At 44.8% G+C, this 20,707-nt stretch overlaps 1 protein-coding gene across 1 annotated transcript in view; it reads left to right on the top strand.

Moving 5' to 3' along the window:
• PLEKHB1 (pleckstrin homology domain containing B1) overlaps positions 1–20,707 on the top strand; it is a 250,886-nt gene that overhangs the window by 163,041 nt on the left and 67,138 nt on the right. Inside the window, exon 5 of the mRNA XM_069203837.1 lies at positions 5,282–5,321. Coding sequence (XP_069059938.1) covers positions 5,282–5,321 — 40 coding nt within the window. The remainder of the gene's footprint in view (positions 1–5,281; positions 5,322–20,707) is intronic.

Genomic DNA, 20,707 nt, shown 5'->3' with positions numbered 1-20,707 from the left:
GGGGATTCTTTCTCTGCAGGGTGTCTGGAGCGTTCCGCATACAACCGTGTATAGTAGGAAGCAAAGCTTTGCACAATGTCGCTTGGGGACCTAGCAAGCATCCCGGACTCATCAAGGATTTCCGAGATGACCCTATCAGCTAGGGGTCGTGTGGCCAGCCAGTGCAGGAGCTTTCCGTTCCTGTCTCCCCAGCCGTATATTCGGTCTGCCTTCGCTCTCCAAATGTGTTTTGCGGATTCGAGGGCCAGGTGCCTAATCTCCTCTCTAGTCTTGGTGATTTGTCTCAGTGTGGAGGTAGATGTGTCTCTTGAGCATTGGCGTTCTAGTCGTAATGCCTTGGCCTCTAGAACCGACAGCTGTTCGGCACGGGCTCGTTCCCGGATACGAACAAGGTGTTTGGTGTAACCCCGAAGGGTAGCCTTGCAAGCCGCCCAAACTGTGCCCGGGGACCGCACCGATCCCAAAGACATGAATTTCTTACCCCACGGGATCCAAACACTTTGCACCACACCAACATAACCACTTCCTCCAGGCTTGCTCATATCTTTTATGAGTGGAGGGTGACCCAAGATTGGGATAAGAAAAACATTGCAGATTCTGAAACTCCAGGCACTTGCCATCGTCGCCTGAAAGTCGCCAAGCCATCAGTGACAACAAACCCTGAAGAATTAGAGGATGGAAGTTGTCAATAGGGTCCGTGAGAAGATCCACAGACAGCGGTATCATCACCGGAAAATCTCAAGAAAGAATCATTGCAGATGGGAACCAAGGTTGTGCACTCCAAAACGGAGTCACCAATATTACTTCTGATCGTTGGCGTCGAACTTGCGCCAGGACGCGAGGGATCATCACGAAAGGAGGAAAGGCATACAGAAGTTCCTCCGGCCACAGTTGAAGAAAGGCATCTGCCCCTTTAGACTGAGGATCCGGTTTCCAACTGAAAAAACAAGGAACTTGATTGTTCAACCGGGAGGCAAATAAATCTACCTGACATATCCCCCACCGCAGTTGTAGTGCCTGAGAAATCAGCGGTTTGAGCTTCCAGTCGCTGCCGTCCCGAAGGAAGCGTGATTTCCAGTCCGCTGTCATATTAGTCAAACCCGGAATGTATTCCGCTATTACTGAAATCTGTTGATGGAAGCAATAATGCCAAAATTCCTTCGTAATCTCCGCTAGGAGACGTGATCTGGTCCCCCCCAGGCGATTGATGTACCTGACTGCAGAGATGTTGTCCATCTGCAGAAGGATACAACAATGAGCCTTGCGAGGGGCAAGAGATCTGATTGCGAGAGCTCCTGCCAGGAGCTCCAGACAATTGATATGGTATCTCAGCTCCCCCGGGGACCAACGTCCCCCCGTTTCCACTGGACCGCATCGCGCTCCCCAGCCCCATCGGCTGGCATCTGACTCTATTACTACATCTGGACTGGATGAAAAAATCGCTCTGCCATTCCATGCATCCATGTGAGAGAGCCACCAGGATAGCTCTGTCTTGGCTTCCTCTGAGAGGGGAATCAACTCTGAGTATTGAAGACCTTTTTGAAGATGGAGAATCTTCAACCTCTGCAGGGCCCTATAATGCAAAGGCCCTGGAAAAATTGCTTGAATTGACGATGCCAGAAGCCCGACTAGGCGAGCTAAAGTCCTTAGTGATATAGTCGGAGAGGCAAGGGCTCTCCTCAACTCTTTCTTGATCAAACACCGTTTGTTTAGAGGAAGGATTAACAAGGCTTTTACTGAGTCTATCGGAAAACCTAAGAATTCGATATTCTGAGTTGGCACTAAACATGACTTCTCGGAATTGATGACAAATCCGAGATCCTGTAATAACTGGATTGTCCAATTTAGGTGTACCAGTTCTAGCTGTATGTCCTGAGCCATAAGAAGAATGTCGTCTAGATAAATAATCAGACGCACACCTTGTTCTCTTAAGAACTGGACGTAGAAGTTTGGTGAAACACCAAGGAGCTGAAGACAGACCTAAGGGAAGGACGTTGAAATCAAACCAATGGGGACCCCATTGGAACTGCAGAAAACGTCTGTGAGGGGCAAAAATTGGAACTGATAGGTAAGCGTCCTTGAGATCCAGACATACCATCCAGTCTTCATCCCTTTAGAGATCCCGGAGAAGATGTATACCTTCCATCTTGAAATGGCGATAAACCATCCGAGAATTAAAATGTTTGAGGTTTAGAACTAACTGAGAACCGCCGCCTTTCTTTTGGACTAAGAAAATCGTGCTGACGAACCCTCGAGGGTGTGGAGTGGTTTGCACTACTGCCCCTTTCTGAATGTGAGAAAGAATCTCTTCCTCGATGAACGCGTGATCTGCGAGGGGAAAAAAGAAGAGGCCTAGGAGGAGCCCTTTGAAAAGGGGAGGCGTAAAACTCTAACTGAAAACCCTGGACTGTTTGAAGAATCCAAGGGTCTTGAGTGATATTCTGGCATGCTGGGAGAAAAAATTTAAGCCTGCCCCCCAAAATAACCTCAGAAAGAGGAATAATTCTCACCTGAATTGGAGGTTTCTTGGTTGGAACCACCTCCGCGATAGCCTCTGGAGGAACAACCACGTCCTCTGTAGCGATTGGGGTAGAAATTCTGTTGGTCTGTGGAACCACTTTAGTTTCCTTGAGAGGGGAACCTGGAAGCCTGGTATCTCCGGCCTGACGCTCGGCCTCTGAAGCGCACGGCCCGGGCAAAAAGAGCATTATTAAGTACCTTCTTTATGTTGGATTGGGCCTTATCCAAGGCAGTGAAGGTAGCAACATACTTGCTCAAGTTGGAAATGAATTTGTCACCAAAAAGCATACCATTGGCTGAAGAACCAGCTTCATTGGTTGCTAATTCAGCTAATTTAGGGTCAAGTCGAATAAGAAAAGAGCGTCTGCCTTCTGTTGACATGGCGCAATTGGCGTTGCCTAAAAGACAGACCGCTCTCTGTGCCCATTGCAGTATGACTTCCGGATCCAATGGAGTATTGGATTCTTTGGACTGGATGGCAAGGTCTAAGATTTTTGTTTAAGGGCCGGATACGTCCAATAATTTGTCTTGGCAACCCCTCCAAGCACGATCTAGACCCTTCTTGGGGTCTTTAACAAATTTGCGCAAAAAAGTCACCATGCTGGGCTCTAACTCTGGCGTCTCCACCACTTTACCAGGAAGTGAAGGCCGTGGGTATTCTGACCTGAGAGTGTTGCGTACTTCTTTCTCGAAGCTTTTTCGTAATCTATCTTGAACGTAATGGGCTACCTCAGCCGTAGGAACCCATTCAGTGGAACGTGGGTGTATGATGTCTGGTGAAAATAAGAGGTTTTTACCAGCCGGGGGATTCACTTCAGACATGGAGGGTCGTGATTTACGCTGCTTTTTGTGTGAAAGCAAATCTGCCTGCGAGTCATCCGACTCCGATTTAGTTGAGGGTGGATCGTGTAAACTGGGTTGAGAAAAAGAAAAGAGGTAGCTGCATCCTGAGGGGGGGGGGAAACCCCCATAAGCATGGTCACGCAGCACAGAAGCTGCCATATGTGCCAACATTTCCGCTGTGGAAGAACCTTCTGAACGTTGCAGAGGGAGACCAGGTGCCTCCTTAGGTTCTCCAGCTTGCAAGCGAGGCTGCTGACTGCTCTCGCCCAAAAACTCTCTTTTCGCAAAGTTAGTCAAAGGCTGGGTAAAATGTTTCAAGGCCTGGATTAGGGCCCAGTTCTCGGAGCCAAGCTCCAAAACGTATTATTACAGCCCTGTCGGGTGAAATGTGGCTGGTAAACTTTGGGGATTAAAGGTTGTGTGCCTTCCGACACACGCGCGGCAAGCCGATCGGAAGAAAACTCCGATCGGCTCAACACGCGTGCGCTGCCGGCGACACAGAAAGAGGACTACGTCCCCTTTACTGTGAACCCGAGCCCACACACGGCCTGCTCCCGCTCCACGCCGGCCATTTAAAAAATACAATAAAAGATGGAAAACGGAGATCCCTGCCTCAAGAATAAATACAATGAAACGTGGAAGCGCCAAATGAAAAGCGTTCGCGCGTCAAGTCAATTCAAATGCAGTAGAAATGCAATAATAGATGCGCATCACTTAACTGGCTGCTGCAGCAGCAAAGAAAGAGGACGGACTTTAGCGTTCAGGCTATTTATGTGGGCAATGTATGGCCATGATTTGTGGACTTGTGCTCATGGGAGTTGTAGTTTTAAAGTTATCTTGTTTTTTATTGGCTGCTGTTTGTTAGTAAAGTGAAGAGTAAGCATAAACCGAAGCCTCTGGTCCTGACATAGAATTACATTGACGGCGTACTAGGGCATAACAACTGAAACTTGCACCAACTATCACCCATAAAGGTCCTATGATTATCCATGCACACCTGCTGAAACATGAAAGGAAAACCCTTGGAGTACAATGTCCATCGTTGTGCAGTGCCCCGAAACAGAGCTTGAAGCCCGAACAAGTCCACATGCATTGTAGGAACAATATTACCTTTTCTGGTCGTCATTTCTGTACCTCAGCATTCATGAAAGTTTCAATGAACAATGTGAGATTGAAGTCATAACTTCTGTGTATGCCAAATTGTTCGACTTTTGAGGGGACCTTGTCTGTTCTGCGTCCGGTTCGCTGAAGTTACTAAAAGGCTACTGAAGTGCTCTACTAAACCCCCTTATAAATAAATATATAAACCTGTTCAAATAGATTTGAAAAAGTATAAAAAGGAATTTAAAATTCCCTACTACCCAAAAAAACACAAATAAAAAGATTGAAAATAATTGTCTAAATGAAAGATTACTATTATTAAATTAATCTTTAAACAAAGCAATTAAAAACAAATAATGAACATATATATATATATAAGCACAAAAAAAGAGAATAGAGAACTCTGGGTATATAAGCACCTATTCAAATAAATTTTAAAAAAATATAAAAAGGAATTTAAAATAGGCCGTTTGTGACTAATTTACACATAGGTTGTTAATTATGCATGCATCAGGCATTTTTATCTTTGTCAGTCCTGCATATACTACATGTGCAGGTTACTAGCTGTTTCCAGGACACTAGTTGGATCAGACATGTTTTAGAATAGAACGTATAATCGTGTGAATTCACTGTGTATGAGGCATTTGTGCCAGCTTCACTGTTCATTTATCTTTGCATGTTATGCACATTTACAGAGAACCTTATTCATTAAATCAGAATATTAATGATGCAGTTTTGCAAACCACTTACTCCACTGCACTTCAGCGTGCATCAAATGAAATTAATTTCACTTAGACCTATCACATTCTCTTTACAGCGCCTGGAAGATGTCCCTGCTGGAAGCAAAATCCCATATGGTAAATCATCATTTGCAGCTTCTTTTGTCTTTGTTGTTGGTGGACTTGTTTGCACATATGGAACATCTTCTGTTCCCGTGGCCCCAGAAATGATGAGGTTGTTAATCTCACAAAAGAGAAAAACAGAGATCAAACGTGGCAGGAACCATGCAGGATATTGTGCTGCAGTGTATGCCCTGCACAAAAAACATTTCAGAGTGTACCAAGACAGGGTGCCCTAACACCAGTCAAATGGACAGTCAAAAATTGAAATTTGTGTCACTCCTGATAGACCACATAAAACAACTTCAAAATGTCCTGCCCTCAGACATAGGCAAGGCTCCTTCTCACATGCTGTTAACACAACACCCCAAAGCTCATCTGTTTCCACACTGGATTTTGCTTGCATCACTATTAATACCACACTGCCAAGATCAAGACAGCGATCCTAGTGACCTCTCCACCATGTATGGAAGAAGCTCAGCACAACACCCCCTAAAGTCTCCCCAGCATAGACGCTCCTGTATCAGTATCCCTTTTGTCATACATTGCTGTCTGAGCTACAGCTTCTTTGTGTAAATGCTCTTTTACCAGCATCCCTTTGGTCACACATTCCTGTCTGAGATGCTGGTTCTTTTCCAGGGCTGTCCTGTACCAGCATCCTTTTGGTCATACATTTCTATCTGAGATGCTGGTTATTTGCTTGGACTCTCCTGTTCCAGCATCCTTTTGGTCAAACATTCCTGTCATAGATGCTGGTTCTTTGCTTGGACTCTCCTGTTCTAGTATCCCCTTGAGCATACATTCCTGTCTGAGATGCTGGTTCATTGCTGGGATGTTTCTGTGCCATCATCCTTTAGGTCACTCATTTCTCTCTAAGATGCTGGTTCTTCACCAGGGCTGTCCTGTACCAGAATCCCTTCAGTCATACATTTCTATCTGAGATGCTGGTGTTTGCTTGGATTCTCCCGTGCCAGCATCTCTTTGGATATACATTCCTGTCTGAGATGCTGGTTGTTTGAATGGACACTCCTGTGCCAGTATCACTTTGGTCACACTGGCCCGTTTGAGATGCTGGTTCTTGTTTATATGTAGCTGCTATGTTGTTGCAACTACAAATACACTGTTCAGATACTCTTTTTATAACCTACTTCTTCCTATCGGTTATGTAGCTTCCTGGCTTGGGCCACTCATGGTGACCCCTATCTTCCTTCCACGGTTTGCATGAATCAAAAGCATTTAGAAGTAGTTAATGCGTGCAATGAATGCCATACAAACACAAACATAAACCATGCATAGGCATGCCTTACCTATCAGCATAAAATTGGTGCTTCCTATTGTGCTGCCAAGTAGCCATGTGTGAGCTGATGAATCCTTTAGGCTGTAGGACTTTTGTTTTAAGACACAATTCACATATCAGAATGGGGGGGGTTGCGAGGGAGAGCATTAACATTTCATCAATGAAAAGGCGATTTGTATTAGGCATTGTGTCTGCTCCTCAAAGATATAAATTATGAATTCTAATCTGTTTAGTTTGTATTTTTCACACATGTGTAATGGATCACTTGTAGCAATACATGTACAGGTTCCTGTGGCCCACACATAAGTGTTAATGTTGCAAGGTAGGATTCTATTTGATTGCTGTTCAGGAACGATGGTGAATTACAGGCCAGGTGTGTAGTTTGTGTATAACTCTTTTGCCAGGTTACGAAATGTGATCTCTTATCTTGTTTGTTATCTGAAACTTTCTACTTTAGTAACAATATTCACTTACATTAACATCTCTTTCCTTTAAAAACAAAATTGACAAATCAGTACACTCCTGCATGCTTCCTGCACTCTTTTCATTCAATGTATTATGCTCCAAGATAGGTTCACAGATGTGTCTGCGAAGTGCATGCCTAGAACTCTGAGGATGTATGAAAAGTTACTTCATGTTTGTAACACTTCTTACTCTTCTCACTTTCTCTTTTATCTCTCCCTTATCCCCCTACTTTTTTCCTCCCATCTCTCTTTCTGCCTCCTCACCTTTCCCTCCATCTCTCTCTTGTCTTCTTTTTCTTTCCCGTTCTCTCTCCCCCTCTGTCTCACAGTCATTCTGTTTTCTTTTCTGTCTAGTTTTGACCAGTGCGGTGCTAAAATCACCATCTCCCCAGCTTTCAGCAACAGGCAGACTTTATCAGAAAACCACATTTTTCAACACAGATTTGGCATTTTACTGGGACATACCCCACGTTTACTATTTTCTGTGCTTTCAGGCTCCTTCCAGTTAGTAACAGAAATAGGTGATGAAACCAATGGTTGATCCCAGACAGATAAACATTTCTGAAAAGTAGACAGAATTCTGAATTCAGCAAGGGGCCATTTGTGTAGCCATTTCTGTCCATGTTTTCTTCTGTAACTTTTTCCAGCTTTGGCAGATTTTTTAAAGCAATATACCGATATGTCTGCTGGACTCTTCTGGTTGCGGGGATATATAGGGCTTGTAGGTTCATCAAGAACCCTAGGTATTCAGAGCCAATAAATGAGCTGCACTTTGCAGTAGGTTTTCATTGTATACCGGGTATACAGCAATTCATTTAGTTAAATATAAAGAGTGAAAATAGGTATCAAGAAAACCTTTGTACTTCCAAAATGGGCACAAGCTAAGGTCTTGAGAAGCAGTGGTTGTTTGCACATCTGAATTCGGGGATCCCAATACTAGCATGTGAATTTCAAGGCATTACACACTGTCTTACAGTTGGAAGGGACAGTAACACTTGTTCTTCTATTCCATTTCCAAGTCTCCTGATTAAAATGGCACCTCACTTGTGTAGATAGGCCTAGTACACGCAACAGGAAATGCCCCAAAATACAACATGAACACATCACATTTTTCTAATGAAAACTGGCCTGTTTTTTGCGAAGTGCCTAGCTGTGGATTTTGGGCTGTAGCTCAGGCAGCACTTAGGGAAACCTACCAAACCTATGCATTTTTTTAAAACTAGACACCTAGGGCAACCCACGATGGGTTGACTTGTGAGGCTCACACCAGGTTATATTACCCAGAATCCTTTGTAAACCTCAAAATTTGGCAAAAAAACCACTTTTTCCTCACATTGATGGAAAGTTCTGGAATCTGAGGGGAACCACAAACTTCCTTCCACCCATCACTCCCCCAAGTCTCCCGATAAAAATGGTACCTCACTTGTGTGGGTAGGCCTAGTGCCCATGACGGGCAACGCCCCTAAGTGCAACATAGAAACATCCCATTTTACATTGAAAACTGCTGGGTTTTTTGGAAAGTGCCTTGCTGTGGATTTTGGGCTGTAGCTGAGTAGGCAGTTAGGGAAACCTACCAAACCAACCCATTTTTCAAAACTAGACACCTTTGATCAACATTTCACTTTTGCAGGCTATTCTGAGTAAGAAAACTTTGTGAAATCCTAACACGCCACACTTCCGTGGACTGCCCGCATGTCAAATTTTCAGAAATGTCTGTGTTTGTTAGGTTTCCTTATATGGCCGTCGAGCCCAGGACCAAATACTCAGGTGACTGTCTTACAAAACCAGCCTGTTTTGTGGTAGGTAATTTTGATGTCTCCACAATCTTTATTGGGTAATTCCCTGTTGCAGTCACTTGCCCACCCACACAAGAGAGGCAATGTTTTTCCCTAGAGACTTAGTGGAATGCTGGGTGGTAGAAAATGTGTGGCTGCCTGCAGATGGGGGTGTCCAACTATGCCATGCGAAGCCTGTTCCTTGAACTGAGCGAGCATATCTACCTTTGAAACTAAGGCAGACATGCTGGGGAATTCTCTCAATGTTCCCTAAAGAGAAGGTCATGTGCTACGTTCTCACGGACTACCCAGTGTGCCAAACACTACCCTTTTTCATAGCCTATGTCCCAGCCAACATTATGTGCAGGGCTGTGATTGTAATGCACTTATCATACAGCAAATTGAATATCTACTATGTTCTGATGGAGGATGAGCATTTAAAGCAAATCAAACACTGACCCATACGTGTTATTTTCCTTCAGTGCTGGGATGGCACCAGTGGGTTTGAATCCATAGGTGTAGATGATGTACATCTGTACTACCTTTACTATCTGCCTTCTACCTGTGCAACATCCATGTGAAAGCACACCTACCATAAGCTTTCCTTACCCATTAATGTCTCTGTCCTCATCAGAGTCCTGACTAATCCTGTATAATTGACATGTGAACCTATACTAGTTTGTGGATGCAAGTTAGGGGTGTCAGAGTATGCCTTAGGAGGCCTATTCCTCCATCTGAGCAAGCACATCTACCATTGAAACTAAGGCAGACATGCTCATGAAGAAATCCTAAGGTCTCTAAAGTAAAAAGTCAAACAAATATCCGGTGGGACTCATTCACCAACACTTATACTTTTGCTTTGAAAGTGAAGCTACAAATTTAGTTTGCACACTTTCAAACAAGTAGAAATGTTGGTGAATAAGTCCGACAGGGCATTTGTTTGACTTATTACACTTACTCTGGTTCTCGTTGGCAATCAGGGTGGTCCTTGTGTAGCATACATAAGTTTCCTAATAAGCACTTCAAAATTCAGTCATGCCTTTAACATTTTGCCACAAATCGTACTCCTTGACAATGTGGCATATGTTCTGTCCACTAGTATGTGCAGTATGGGGACTATAATGCATGTTAATTGAACAGAACATCTACCACGTTCTGACAGTGGATATAGGTGTCCAGGAGGCCATAAGGAAGTCCATGATTTCCTGAAGTAGATTAAGTAAAATTCTGTGGCTGCTTGCCTAATGAAGCAGTGGCCTATGGACGTTTGGTATCCATGCACAGCCACTGAAAGGTTTACCCAACGGCAGCTCCACCTCAGTCGATTTTTCCAGAACTTTGCTTTAGTATGATGCAACATAAAGCAAGTAGGGACACAGGGGCCTGGTTAAGATGGGCACTGGGGGACAGTAATACCGACTCTTCTGCCACTTTCCATGCTTTGAACACACTTTACAGTGACGACATGTACAATCCTTCTTGGGTGTTTTAGGAATGTTATCAGCAAAGTGTTGCTCCTGCAGCCTTGCCACATCCTCCAGAACATATGAGGTGGAGGCTGCTGCTGCTTCTGTGACAGCAGTGAGGCTTTCAATGACAGACAACTGGAAGTCAAGGAAAGTCACAAGTCTTCCTGTGGTTGTCTGACAATAAACATACGCATTGTATGTTGCCATCTGGATCAGATGGGTAAACAGTTTTTTGTACCAAGTGTGAGTTTTATGACACACATTGTACGGTTGAAGAACCAAGTCTTTCTTTTCCTCTCTGCCCATGTACTTATTGTAATCAAGTATACAGATGGCCTTGTGGACTTTGGCCATCTGGCCCCAAACCGTGATGGGGGAAGTGCTCTCATCATGAATTGTAGTGAGCATGTAAACATCACGCCTATCCAAGAACTTGATGCAAGCAGTTCGTTAGAAAGCAACTGTGGGAATCCTTTGCCGTTACAACAAACTGTACCGCAGGCCACAATGCCAGCTTGGTAGAGCTCACTCAGCAGCTCTAATCCTTAATAGAAATTGTCCACATAAAGGTTATAACCATTGTGAAGGAGTGGCTGGACAAGTTCCCATACAATCCTACATGTGACCCCTAATGCGGGAGGGCAACCTACAGGGTTTAGGGTAGAGTCCTTCCCTGTATAGCCAGAAGAGCTCTCACACAGCATGTACAGCTTTATGCTGTAGTGAGCTCTTTTGCTTGCAGTGTAATGTCTGAACAGCAACTGTCCTTTGTACAGGATCAAGGACTCATTGACTGCTATATTCTTTCCAGGAGTATAGATCTCTGGGAACCTGGCAGACAAATGTTCCACGACAAGCCAAATTCTGAACAACCTGTCATGGTCTGGATGGTCCCAGGGCAATGTAGCAGAATTGTCATTGAAATGCAGCATGCGCTGCAGTAGCAAAAAACGATTTCTGCTCATGTATGGTGCGAAGATGGGGGTTTCCCAAACGGTGCGAGTCGTCCAGTAGGACTGCAAGGTGGGTTTCTGCACTAACCCCATTTTGAGCGTAAGGCCCAAAAATATCTTCAACTCCGCCAGCAAAGTGAGAGTCCACTGGCGTGCCCTAGAACGGGGCCCTAGAGTGCCTACATGCTCCCTCAGAAATTGGTCTGCATGCAAATGTGTTTGTTGTGCAATTTTCTGAAGGAAGTCAACATCCAAAAATAGATGAATGTAGTCGACTGGCAAAAAGTTGACCATATCGAGTTTACATTCAGCGTCACCAGTAAAAGGCGGAAGTTGGGGCTGAACTAAATCGGGGGGCTGCCAAGAGAGCACTCTCTCTGTGCTTGCTGCTGCACACACCTGCTCGCTGGGTTGGGCTAACCCGCTGTTGTCCCGCTGCACAGACTGTGCTTGCGAAGGGACAGCATGACTGTCCTCCTCGTCTCCCTCAGAATCACTGGAAGAGGCGGCGTCGGATGGGACTCCGCCGACTGAAAAATCACTCCCAGATTCTGCCCCATTGTCCTCTCCCTCAGATGCTGTCTCAGCCTCTGATCCTTCCTCAGAGCTATCCTCCATAACCTGAGTTAGGGCTTGAGCAGCAGTCATCCAACGAGACGCCATCTCTGCTACTGGCTAAACTGTCCCTCTAAAGTACTAGCCTACGTAGAAGGCAGATAGTCACAAAATTGCTTGTGGTTGTGATGTGTCCAACAATAAATGTCGTTACCTTACCTTCTCTTCTTTATTCATCAGATTCGCGGAAGACACAGAAAAAAACAAAAAAGACCCAATATTATTTCACCTTACCACAACACCCATCATCACAGCCTATAGCCCTGGTGGCACCCAGTGCGACAGTCATTTTTGGTGCTCTGCCTCCCATAACCTCCTCTTCTAATTCCCTCAGTACCACCCAGCAAAAGTGCCCCTCATATCGCCATACCCCCCCCAACATACTTTTCATTTGTTTTAAAGCGCAGGTAACGCCTGGCTTTACTAATCCCCTCAGCTAAATATGTATATTCTTTGCAGCAGGCATATTAATCATCTGTGGTACTTTGTCATCAAAACTGCCACTAGACGAAAGACAGATCTATTTTTTTATAGAGAGAATCTCTCTCTTTTCCTCTCTCTCTCTCTCTCTCTCTATATATATATATATATATATGGATATATATATATATATTATTTATATATGATTTGTCAGTTGGTCCCCTCTCAGCGCGCTCAAACGCTAGTGCCCGCATTAGGGAAGGACCAACTCCCTGTATTAATTCTCCAACAAAACAACTCCAAGGTCATACGCGGCACTCACAGGATACTTGAAATTCTTTTTTAATGGTAATTTGAAATGATTCCACCCAACACCAAACATATATCACTTTTATATATGTGTGGTTTCCCTGGGGGCCAGTCGTAGCTCCCGGAAAACAACACATGTAAAAAAGTGAGATATATATATTATTCATTGCACTTCAAAGTTTTAGGCAACAATGTACATTCAGCTCTGTGCGCCTTATGGCCAAAACAAAACAGTCCATGTTCACATAAGCCTCTGTATGCTTCACTTTCTTCCATACTGTGAGAAACTGAGTTGTTCTTGAAGGGTGATGTGTCCTCTATTGAAGCAGCAGCCACAATCCCCATCAGGGTGATCCACAAAAGTCACTAAATTAACCCTCTTGTAGCTTGGCATAAAGATGTCAAGCTTAACTTAGATGCAATGAGCAAAGTATTTATGCAGCACATAAACAGTAATAAAGTGAAAACACAACACAAGAAAAATCCCATACAAATGTAGAAAAAATAGATAAAAAATAAATTGACACCAAAACGACAAAAATCCAATCAGTAGAACCAGAGTTATGAATTTTAAAGGTTTTTTAGTGATATATAGTGCCTAAAACATCAAAGCACCAGCAGCAGACATCTAGTCATGCATGACTGGGTCAAAGTAGAAAAATATGGCTTACAGCGATAGAGCACAGGTCGGATACATGGAGTGGATTGGGCCCGGTCAGCGCTTACCTTCGGTTCTAAGAAGGTTGTAAGAAGGTAAAGTTCAGCAGGGCAAGGTTGCAGGCAATGTCCCAGGGATCGTCGTCGTCGGGAGTTACTGGAGGAAGTTGAGGTGAAGATTTCTGAGTCAGTCTCTTTATTAGAAGTTTAAAATCTTAAGTGGGGCGAAGCTGGAGACTTTAGCTGGAGAGGGGTCTGGGAGATCGGATACCCCTTTGCTGAGGAAAGCTGAACAGGATATGGTGCTGTGGAGAAGAACGTAGTGGGAGCTACCGCGAAGTCAGGTGGTGCACCTTGGGCGGATATATGAGCAGGTTGGTCCCGGTCTTACCTTGGTTTTCAGAGCAGGTTTTAGGCAAAAGTCCCAAGTTTTGGATTTTGGCTATCTGGGCACCTATAAAGAAACAACCAAGGGTCCAGAACTGGTAGAGCATCACCTGGGGTTTTAGGACTCACTCAGATCGGGTCCAGGTGCGAGTTCAAGATGGCAGGAGCCTGTTATGTCCCTGTGACTCTGAACAGGAAGCCAGCAAACTAGCTCCTAGAGTCACTCTGGTAGTCCTGGGTTCAAGTAATGAAGCAGGGCTAAAGGAGGGGAGCAGGCAATTGGGGGTTCAAGGCTCCAGGGAGCAAAATAGTCCTTCCAGTTGCAGCAAAGCAGTCTTGTGGAGTACACAGCAGGCCGCAGCAGCAGGCAGTCCTCTGAGAGTCCTTCTGCAGATACAGAAGCTGAACTGAAATGTGGGTTTGAGGTTCCTATTTTTGTACCTTTTTTGAAGTAGGAGAAGTTTCTAGAGGGTTCTCTTTGAAGTACTTGTAATTTCCAGACTCCCCTAGCCTGGCTCCAGGCTGGCTGTATGAACAATGCACCCTGTTCACAGCACCAATTACGCCAGTGTCCCCTTGCATACGGCTAGCATTTGTAAGTGCCTGAGGACCAAGCTTGGGAGATGAAATCGTTAGACTCTTGCGAAAGACCTCGGGGCTCTATCTTTCCCAGCAACTCTTCAGGCCATTAGAGAGAGGAATTCTGATAGTATCAGTGGATGTGATAGGCCCACTGGATCCAGAAGGAGGTTCCAGCCACTGGATCCAGAAGGAGGTTCCAGCCATAGGGATCAGAATTGGGCAGGCACATACCCTTTCCAGAATTACCGCAAAACACGCTTGTACCCTCCAAAGTGGAGTCAGCAATATAAATTCTGCTCTCTGCCATCGCAGCTGTGCCAAAACCCTGGGAATCATCATGAAAGGAGGAAAGGTGTAACCCATGAAGGAGGACCAGTCCTGAAGAAACGCATCAGTGGCTTGGGCCTCCGGATCCGGATGCCAACTGAAAAAGTTCAGAATTTTTGGTTGAGGCCCAATGCAAAAAGATCAATCGAACAAGGGCCACAGAGGTGTAGAGCGAGTGAAATAATTTTGGATGCAGTCTCCAATCGCTGAAGTCCCAAAGGTGACGGGATTGCCAGTCCGCTACAGCATTGTTCCGACCTGGGACATACTCCGCCACTACCGAAAGCCGGTGTTTGAGACAAAAGTGCCAGAAATCTTTGGCTAGTTCCACGAGGAGGTGAGACTTCGTTCCGCCCAACTTGTTCACATATCGCACCACTTAGATGTTATCCATACGGAGAAATATGCAACAATCTGTCTTCTCTGGGGAGAGACTATGAACCGCAAAAGGACCTGCTAGGAGTTCCAAGCAGTTGATGTGGAGATCCATCTCTGCTCTGGACTAAAAGCCCCCCCTGCGGAAATTGGGCCACACGATCTCCCCAGCAGCATCAAACTCGATTATTATATCCAGGGATGACCGATATATTGCCCTGCCATTCCAGGTCTCCCTGTGGTCCAACCACCAGGACATTTTCTTCCTCACCTCCTCTGAAAGGAGAATCTGCTCTGAGTAACTGATACCCTTTTGGAGATGGTGAATCCTGAGTCTTTGAAGTGCACAATAACGTAGGAGACCGGGGGAAAGGGCCTGGATTGCTGAGGTCCATAGGCCCAAAATGTGGAAAGTCGTAAAACTCCAACTTGTAACCCTGCACTGTCTCTAGAACCCAAGGGTATTGAGTCCCCTTCTGCCAATTGTGCAGAGACAACCTGGTCCTGCCCCAATGCCCATTCACCCCCACCCTCCCAGCCGGGGGTGTATGCCAATAGGACCCCAAGGCAGTGGTATATTAAAATTAGGTAGAGTGTGAAGGGAGGACCTGCCAAAAATAGTCTAGGCAAAGCCTATATTGATTATTGCAACCCTGGGATTGTACAGAAATACACCAGGGCATAAACGGGGAGTTAAAAGGAAAGGTAGGGGCCAGAGACCATCTGCGTGTGCTAATTAGCCCGTAACTCGACAGAATTGGTTGACTGGCGCTTCACACACACACATGAGAGCCCCAAACCAAAGCAATAAATAGAAAGAGAACAGCACGACGAGCAAGTCACATGTCCTCACTCCCGCTACACTTAATCAAATAGGTGAGGGCAACAATCTGCCCCGCTGGGAGGAAGAACGCACCCTTTCCGATCATGCGGTACGCGGGGCGGCGCAGCACTCGTAGTGAATAGGAAAACATATCTGCAATTACTAATATGCCAGATGTAACAAGCTCAGGAAAACAGAGCGTGTAAACTCATGAAATGTCACATGCAAATCAGATAATCACCAAAATGGCCGCAAATAAGGCCAACAGTAAACATGCACACAGAGGAATGTACTTAACTGGATGTGAAGTAGCAAAGAAAGAGGAAGCTGTATCACTGCAAAAGAATTGTATAGGGCTGGGTCTCTGTGGTTGGTCATGTGACTGTGATGTGGCCATGAGAAATGTAGTGTTTTTAAGCTTTTACTTGATTGGCTGCTGAAAATAAAAAGTGAAGAAAGAGAAACATAATCAGAGCCTCCGGTCCAGGCATAGAATTAAATAAACATTCCCATGATGGAGAAGTATGATTAACTTTACCTTGTAAAGATTTTCTTTACAAATGTTACCATATTGCCCTCAGGTTTCATTCTGTATTACCCTCTCATGCATGTGGTTGTTGAACCTACAAATGAACAGAAAGTGGAAGGTTACGACAGGGCACAAGTGACGGGACTTCAGGAACAGAGAACATGGCGTAAGCCTGGTATTGTGGGAATAGGATAGAAGCCCATAGACAAAGCTTAAGAAGAGCATGGATTTAAACCAAAACAGGTACGCAGACATCAAGTGGCAATTATGGGTTTCAGGGCTACCACTCCTGCAGAGGTTCCACCCACACATCTGCAGGATTCACAAAATTGACAAAAATTAAGCTTCATACAGCATGAGCTGGACACATTATTGCCCACTATGATGGTCATAGATTCAAGGAGACTTTTGACTCCTTGTGTCCATGGCTTGTATTTTGCTTAATCTGGGTAAGAAGAAATGTAGACCTGGCATTAAAAAAGAGGCCTTTGATACAGGTTGGACATGAACAAATAAAATCAAAATGTCCTAAAATCAGAACTGGAAACTTCCTTGTTTGCTATAAAATCCCTGAAGGCTAGGCGTGAGGCAGTGGCTAAGGGATAAATCAGATGCTGAAAAGTTAAGCGGACAATTTATTGACTTCTGTCTGATTCACAAGACACACCTGTTTTTTTAATAATCCTAAGCATAGCTACCAAGTGGCTTCATGTCATGTGTGGCACTTGAAACCAATCCTAGGGTTAACTACAGGTATTTTGTGTCCTTGGGTTCATGGGCTTATTCTTATTAGGAGAAAAGCAGAAACTTCATGTTCCATAATTCAAAGCTGTTTTTGCTAAAAACAATGAAAACAATAATTGGCAATGTCAATAGGTCTGGCTTTAACCCCTTTGCTACCAGGCCTTTTCCCCCTCCTGTGCCACGCCTTTTTTGGGGACTATTTGGGGAAGTTTGCACTTAGGCCCTCATAACTTTCTGTCCACATAAGCTATCTGCGCCTAATTTCTGTCCTTTTTTTTTACAACATTCTGGGGATTCTAAAGGTATCCAGAGTTTAGGTTACCCTGGAAGAGACCAAGAAATTAGCCAAAATACAGCTACATTTTGGATTTTTGGGGAAAAAAGGGAAAAAGTGCTGCAAAAGAAAGCATCTGTGTTTTTTCCCTGCAAATGGCTTCAACAAAGAGTTTGCAGTGCTAAAATCAACATCTTCCCAGCTTTCAGGAACAGGCAGACTTGAACCAGAAAACCAATATTTTCAACACAGTTTTGGCATGTTGTTCCTGGGACATGGCCCATTTTTACTATTTTTTTGTGCTTTTAGCCTCCTTCCAGTTAGTGACAGAAATGGGAGTGAAACCAGTGGTGGATCCCAGACAGCTACGCATTTCTGCAAAGTAGACACAATTCGGAAGGGTCATTTGTGTAGATCCTTCAAGGGTTTCCTATAGAAAGTAACACTTGAAATAAAAAAAAATTCAAATTGAGTTGAAAAAAACTGCCATTTCTGTCTGTTTTCTTCTGTAACTTTTTCCATCTGTGGCAGATTTTTTTAAACAATATACTTTTCCGTCTTCGATACTCCTCTGGTTGCGTTTTTTTTTAGGGATTGTAGGTTCATCAAGAACCCAGGGCACCCACAGCCAGTAAATGAGCTGCACCTTGTAATGGGTTTGCATTGTATACTGGGTATACAGCAATTCATTTGATAAAATATAAAGAGTGAAAAATAGGTATCAAGGAAATCTCTGTATTACCGAAATGGGCACAAGATAAGGAGTTTAGAAGCATTGGTTATTTGCACATCTCTGCACATTCGAGGGTCCCCATAACTAGCACGTGAATTACACAAGGCATTTCTACTTCTTTCCTACACAATGCCTTACATTTGGAACGCAAAAATGTAGAGAAGACAATTGGCAATAACACTTGTTCTTCTATTCTGTGTTCCCCCAAGTCTCCCGATATATAAGTGGTACCTCACTTGTGTGGGTAGGCCTAGTGCCTGCGACAGGAAATGCCCCAAAACGTGGACACATCACATTTTTCCAATGAAAACGGGCGTGTTTTTGTTTTTTTGCAAAGTGTCTAGCTGTGGATTTTGGCTTCTAGCTCAGTCGGCACATAGGGAAACCCAGCAAAACTATACATTTTTAGAACCTAGACACCAAGGGGAATCTAGGATAGGGTGAAATGGGGCTCTCACTGGGTTCTGTCACTCAGAACCCTTTGCAAACCTCAAAATAGGGCTAAAAAACTATTTTTCCTCACAGTTCGATGCTGCAAAGTTCTGGAATCTGAGTGGGGGGGCACAAAAGTCCTTCCAACCAGCATTTCCCCAAGCCTCCCAATAAAAATGGTACCTCACTTGTATGGTTACGCCTGGTGCCTGCAACAGGTAAGGTCCCAAAACACTACATGGACACATCAAAATGATCTATTACAAAACTACCTGTTTTTGCAAGGGGGGGGCACCTGCGTTTTTGGCCCCGTACGTGGCGGTCATCTAGGGAAACCTACCAAACCCAGACATTTTTGAAAACTAGACACCTGGTGGAGTCCAGGGAGGTGTGGCTTTCATGGATCCCCCAACGTTTGCTTAACCAGAATCCACTGCAAACCTTAAATTTAGCGGAAAAAGCTAATTTTCCTCACATTTCTATGTAGAATCAAGTCACCGCTCCGGCACAAATTTCCTACCACCCAGCGTGCCCCTCGGTCTCCTGATACCTCACTTCAACTTGGAAAATGGGCTATCTAGACCAGGGTGGGCCGAAACACAGAAAAACATTTTGTCCCTGGGGCAGCGACCCTTGTCCAAGACACAGAGAAACATATTGCCCCCAGGTCAGCGAGCGGCCCATGCCCAAGGAGTTGCTGTCCTAAAAAATAAACTATACACAATCCCTGGTACCTAGTAGGTTTCGACCCCCCTGGGGGCAGACTGGCCAAAAACACAGCCAAGGGGTTACTGCTCTAAATATAAGAAATAAAATTAATCCCTGGTGCCTGGCTGGTTGTAACCCCCTCTCCTGTGGGGGCCAGATCATCCAGAAAAAAGATGATCTAGCCCCTGGGGGGGCTGAAACTCATTGCCCCCAGGGCAGGGACCCTTGCCCAAGGGGTCGCTGCCCTAAAAAATAAATTATAAACAATCCCTGGCGCCTAGTGGGTCTCGACCCACCTCTCTGAGGGGCAGATTAGCGGAAAAAACTGGGGGAACAAAACACGAATCTAATATTGCCTCCCAGGGTGAGACCCTTGCCTCGACGTCTGCCCAAGCCAAGCATGTACTCTTAATGCCCAACATGTGGGCGGACCCTAAGCCCCTCTCTAGTAGTGCTCACATAATTGTCTGGTAGCAGCTGTGCTGTCGAGCCAGACTATAAAACAGGACATGTCCGCTATAAAGCTAGACCATAGAAACAGGCTAGTTCCAGGCATCAAGCATGTTTCTTAGTTCAATTAGTGGGTAGCTCTTCCAGTCTTGGTTTCTTTCTTTGAATTCTGGGATTTGTAGTCCAGTTTGCCCCATTGTAAATTCTGGAATATCAGTCGCTGTGTTTATAGAAACAACTGTACTGGGTAAGCTACTCCCACATAGACCTGGGAAACTTGAAAGCTCTGTAGAAGGGACAGTTTATCAGCTGCTCCCATGGTCTGTACCACCTTCTGGAAATTGCTGGTGTTTTATATACATTCACTACTTCATTCCATTGTGTATCTATCCCAGTGTGTTCTGGAAAACGCATTACAGAGGATGCCAGATAAGAGGGCGAGCCTGTGATATTTTTACACCGAGGTGGCAATGATGAATCGGAGGTAAAAACTGCATAAATCAAAGTTAATGACAGGGTGTCTGATAACCTGTGACCTCGTCCCTGCCTTGAGCACGCGCCTGCAGACCCCTCCCTGGAGCTCGGCAGCAGTCAGTGATTGTGTATTGTGCGGGAGGTGTGTGTGAGACCCCAAAAAGCAAGCCTTGACAGAAACGAAGATAAGGGGTTCCGTTTATACATTCTTTGAGACCCACCTACGCCTAGAGGACGAGGGAGGTGAACTTTTTGCTAAGTTTATTCCATCTGTTCAGGAAGGCGAAGCGTCCAGGGTCGTGCAGCGCATAAACTATGCTGTTTTCTGTTTTGTTTCTTTTTGCCACTACAGCGAAGTCCCTTTTTTCCTGCCTAGGATCGCCCCCGATGAGGTTATTATCCACTTTTCTAACGTAGGGTTTGGGATGGCCCAATTGACTCGTTAGTTCTCTGGAGTGGGTGGCTCAACTGATGTTTCATGCTTGAAGTTAAATAAAACGAGCATTGGCAAACTCAACATGTTTATTAGCCTAACTTTCTCCATTCTTGTTTACGTGAAGCAAAGTCTGTAAACCCATTTTGTGTTCTGACCTACAGTTCTTGGCAA

This window comes from Pleurodeles waltl, chromosome 8 (genome assembly GCF_031143425.1).
Source record: "Pleurodeles waltl isolate 20211129_DDA chromosome 8, aPleWal1.hap1.20221129, whole genome shotgun sequence".
NCBI lineage: Eukaryota > Metazoa > Chordata > Amphibia > Caudata > Salamandridae > Pleurodeles > Pleurodeles waltl.
The sequence above is the reverse complement of the archived record's forward strand: the minus strand, read 5'-3'. Positions and strand labels throughout refer to the sequence as shown.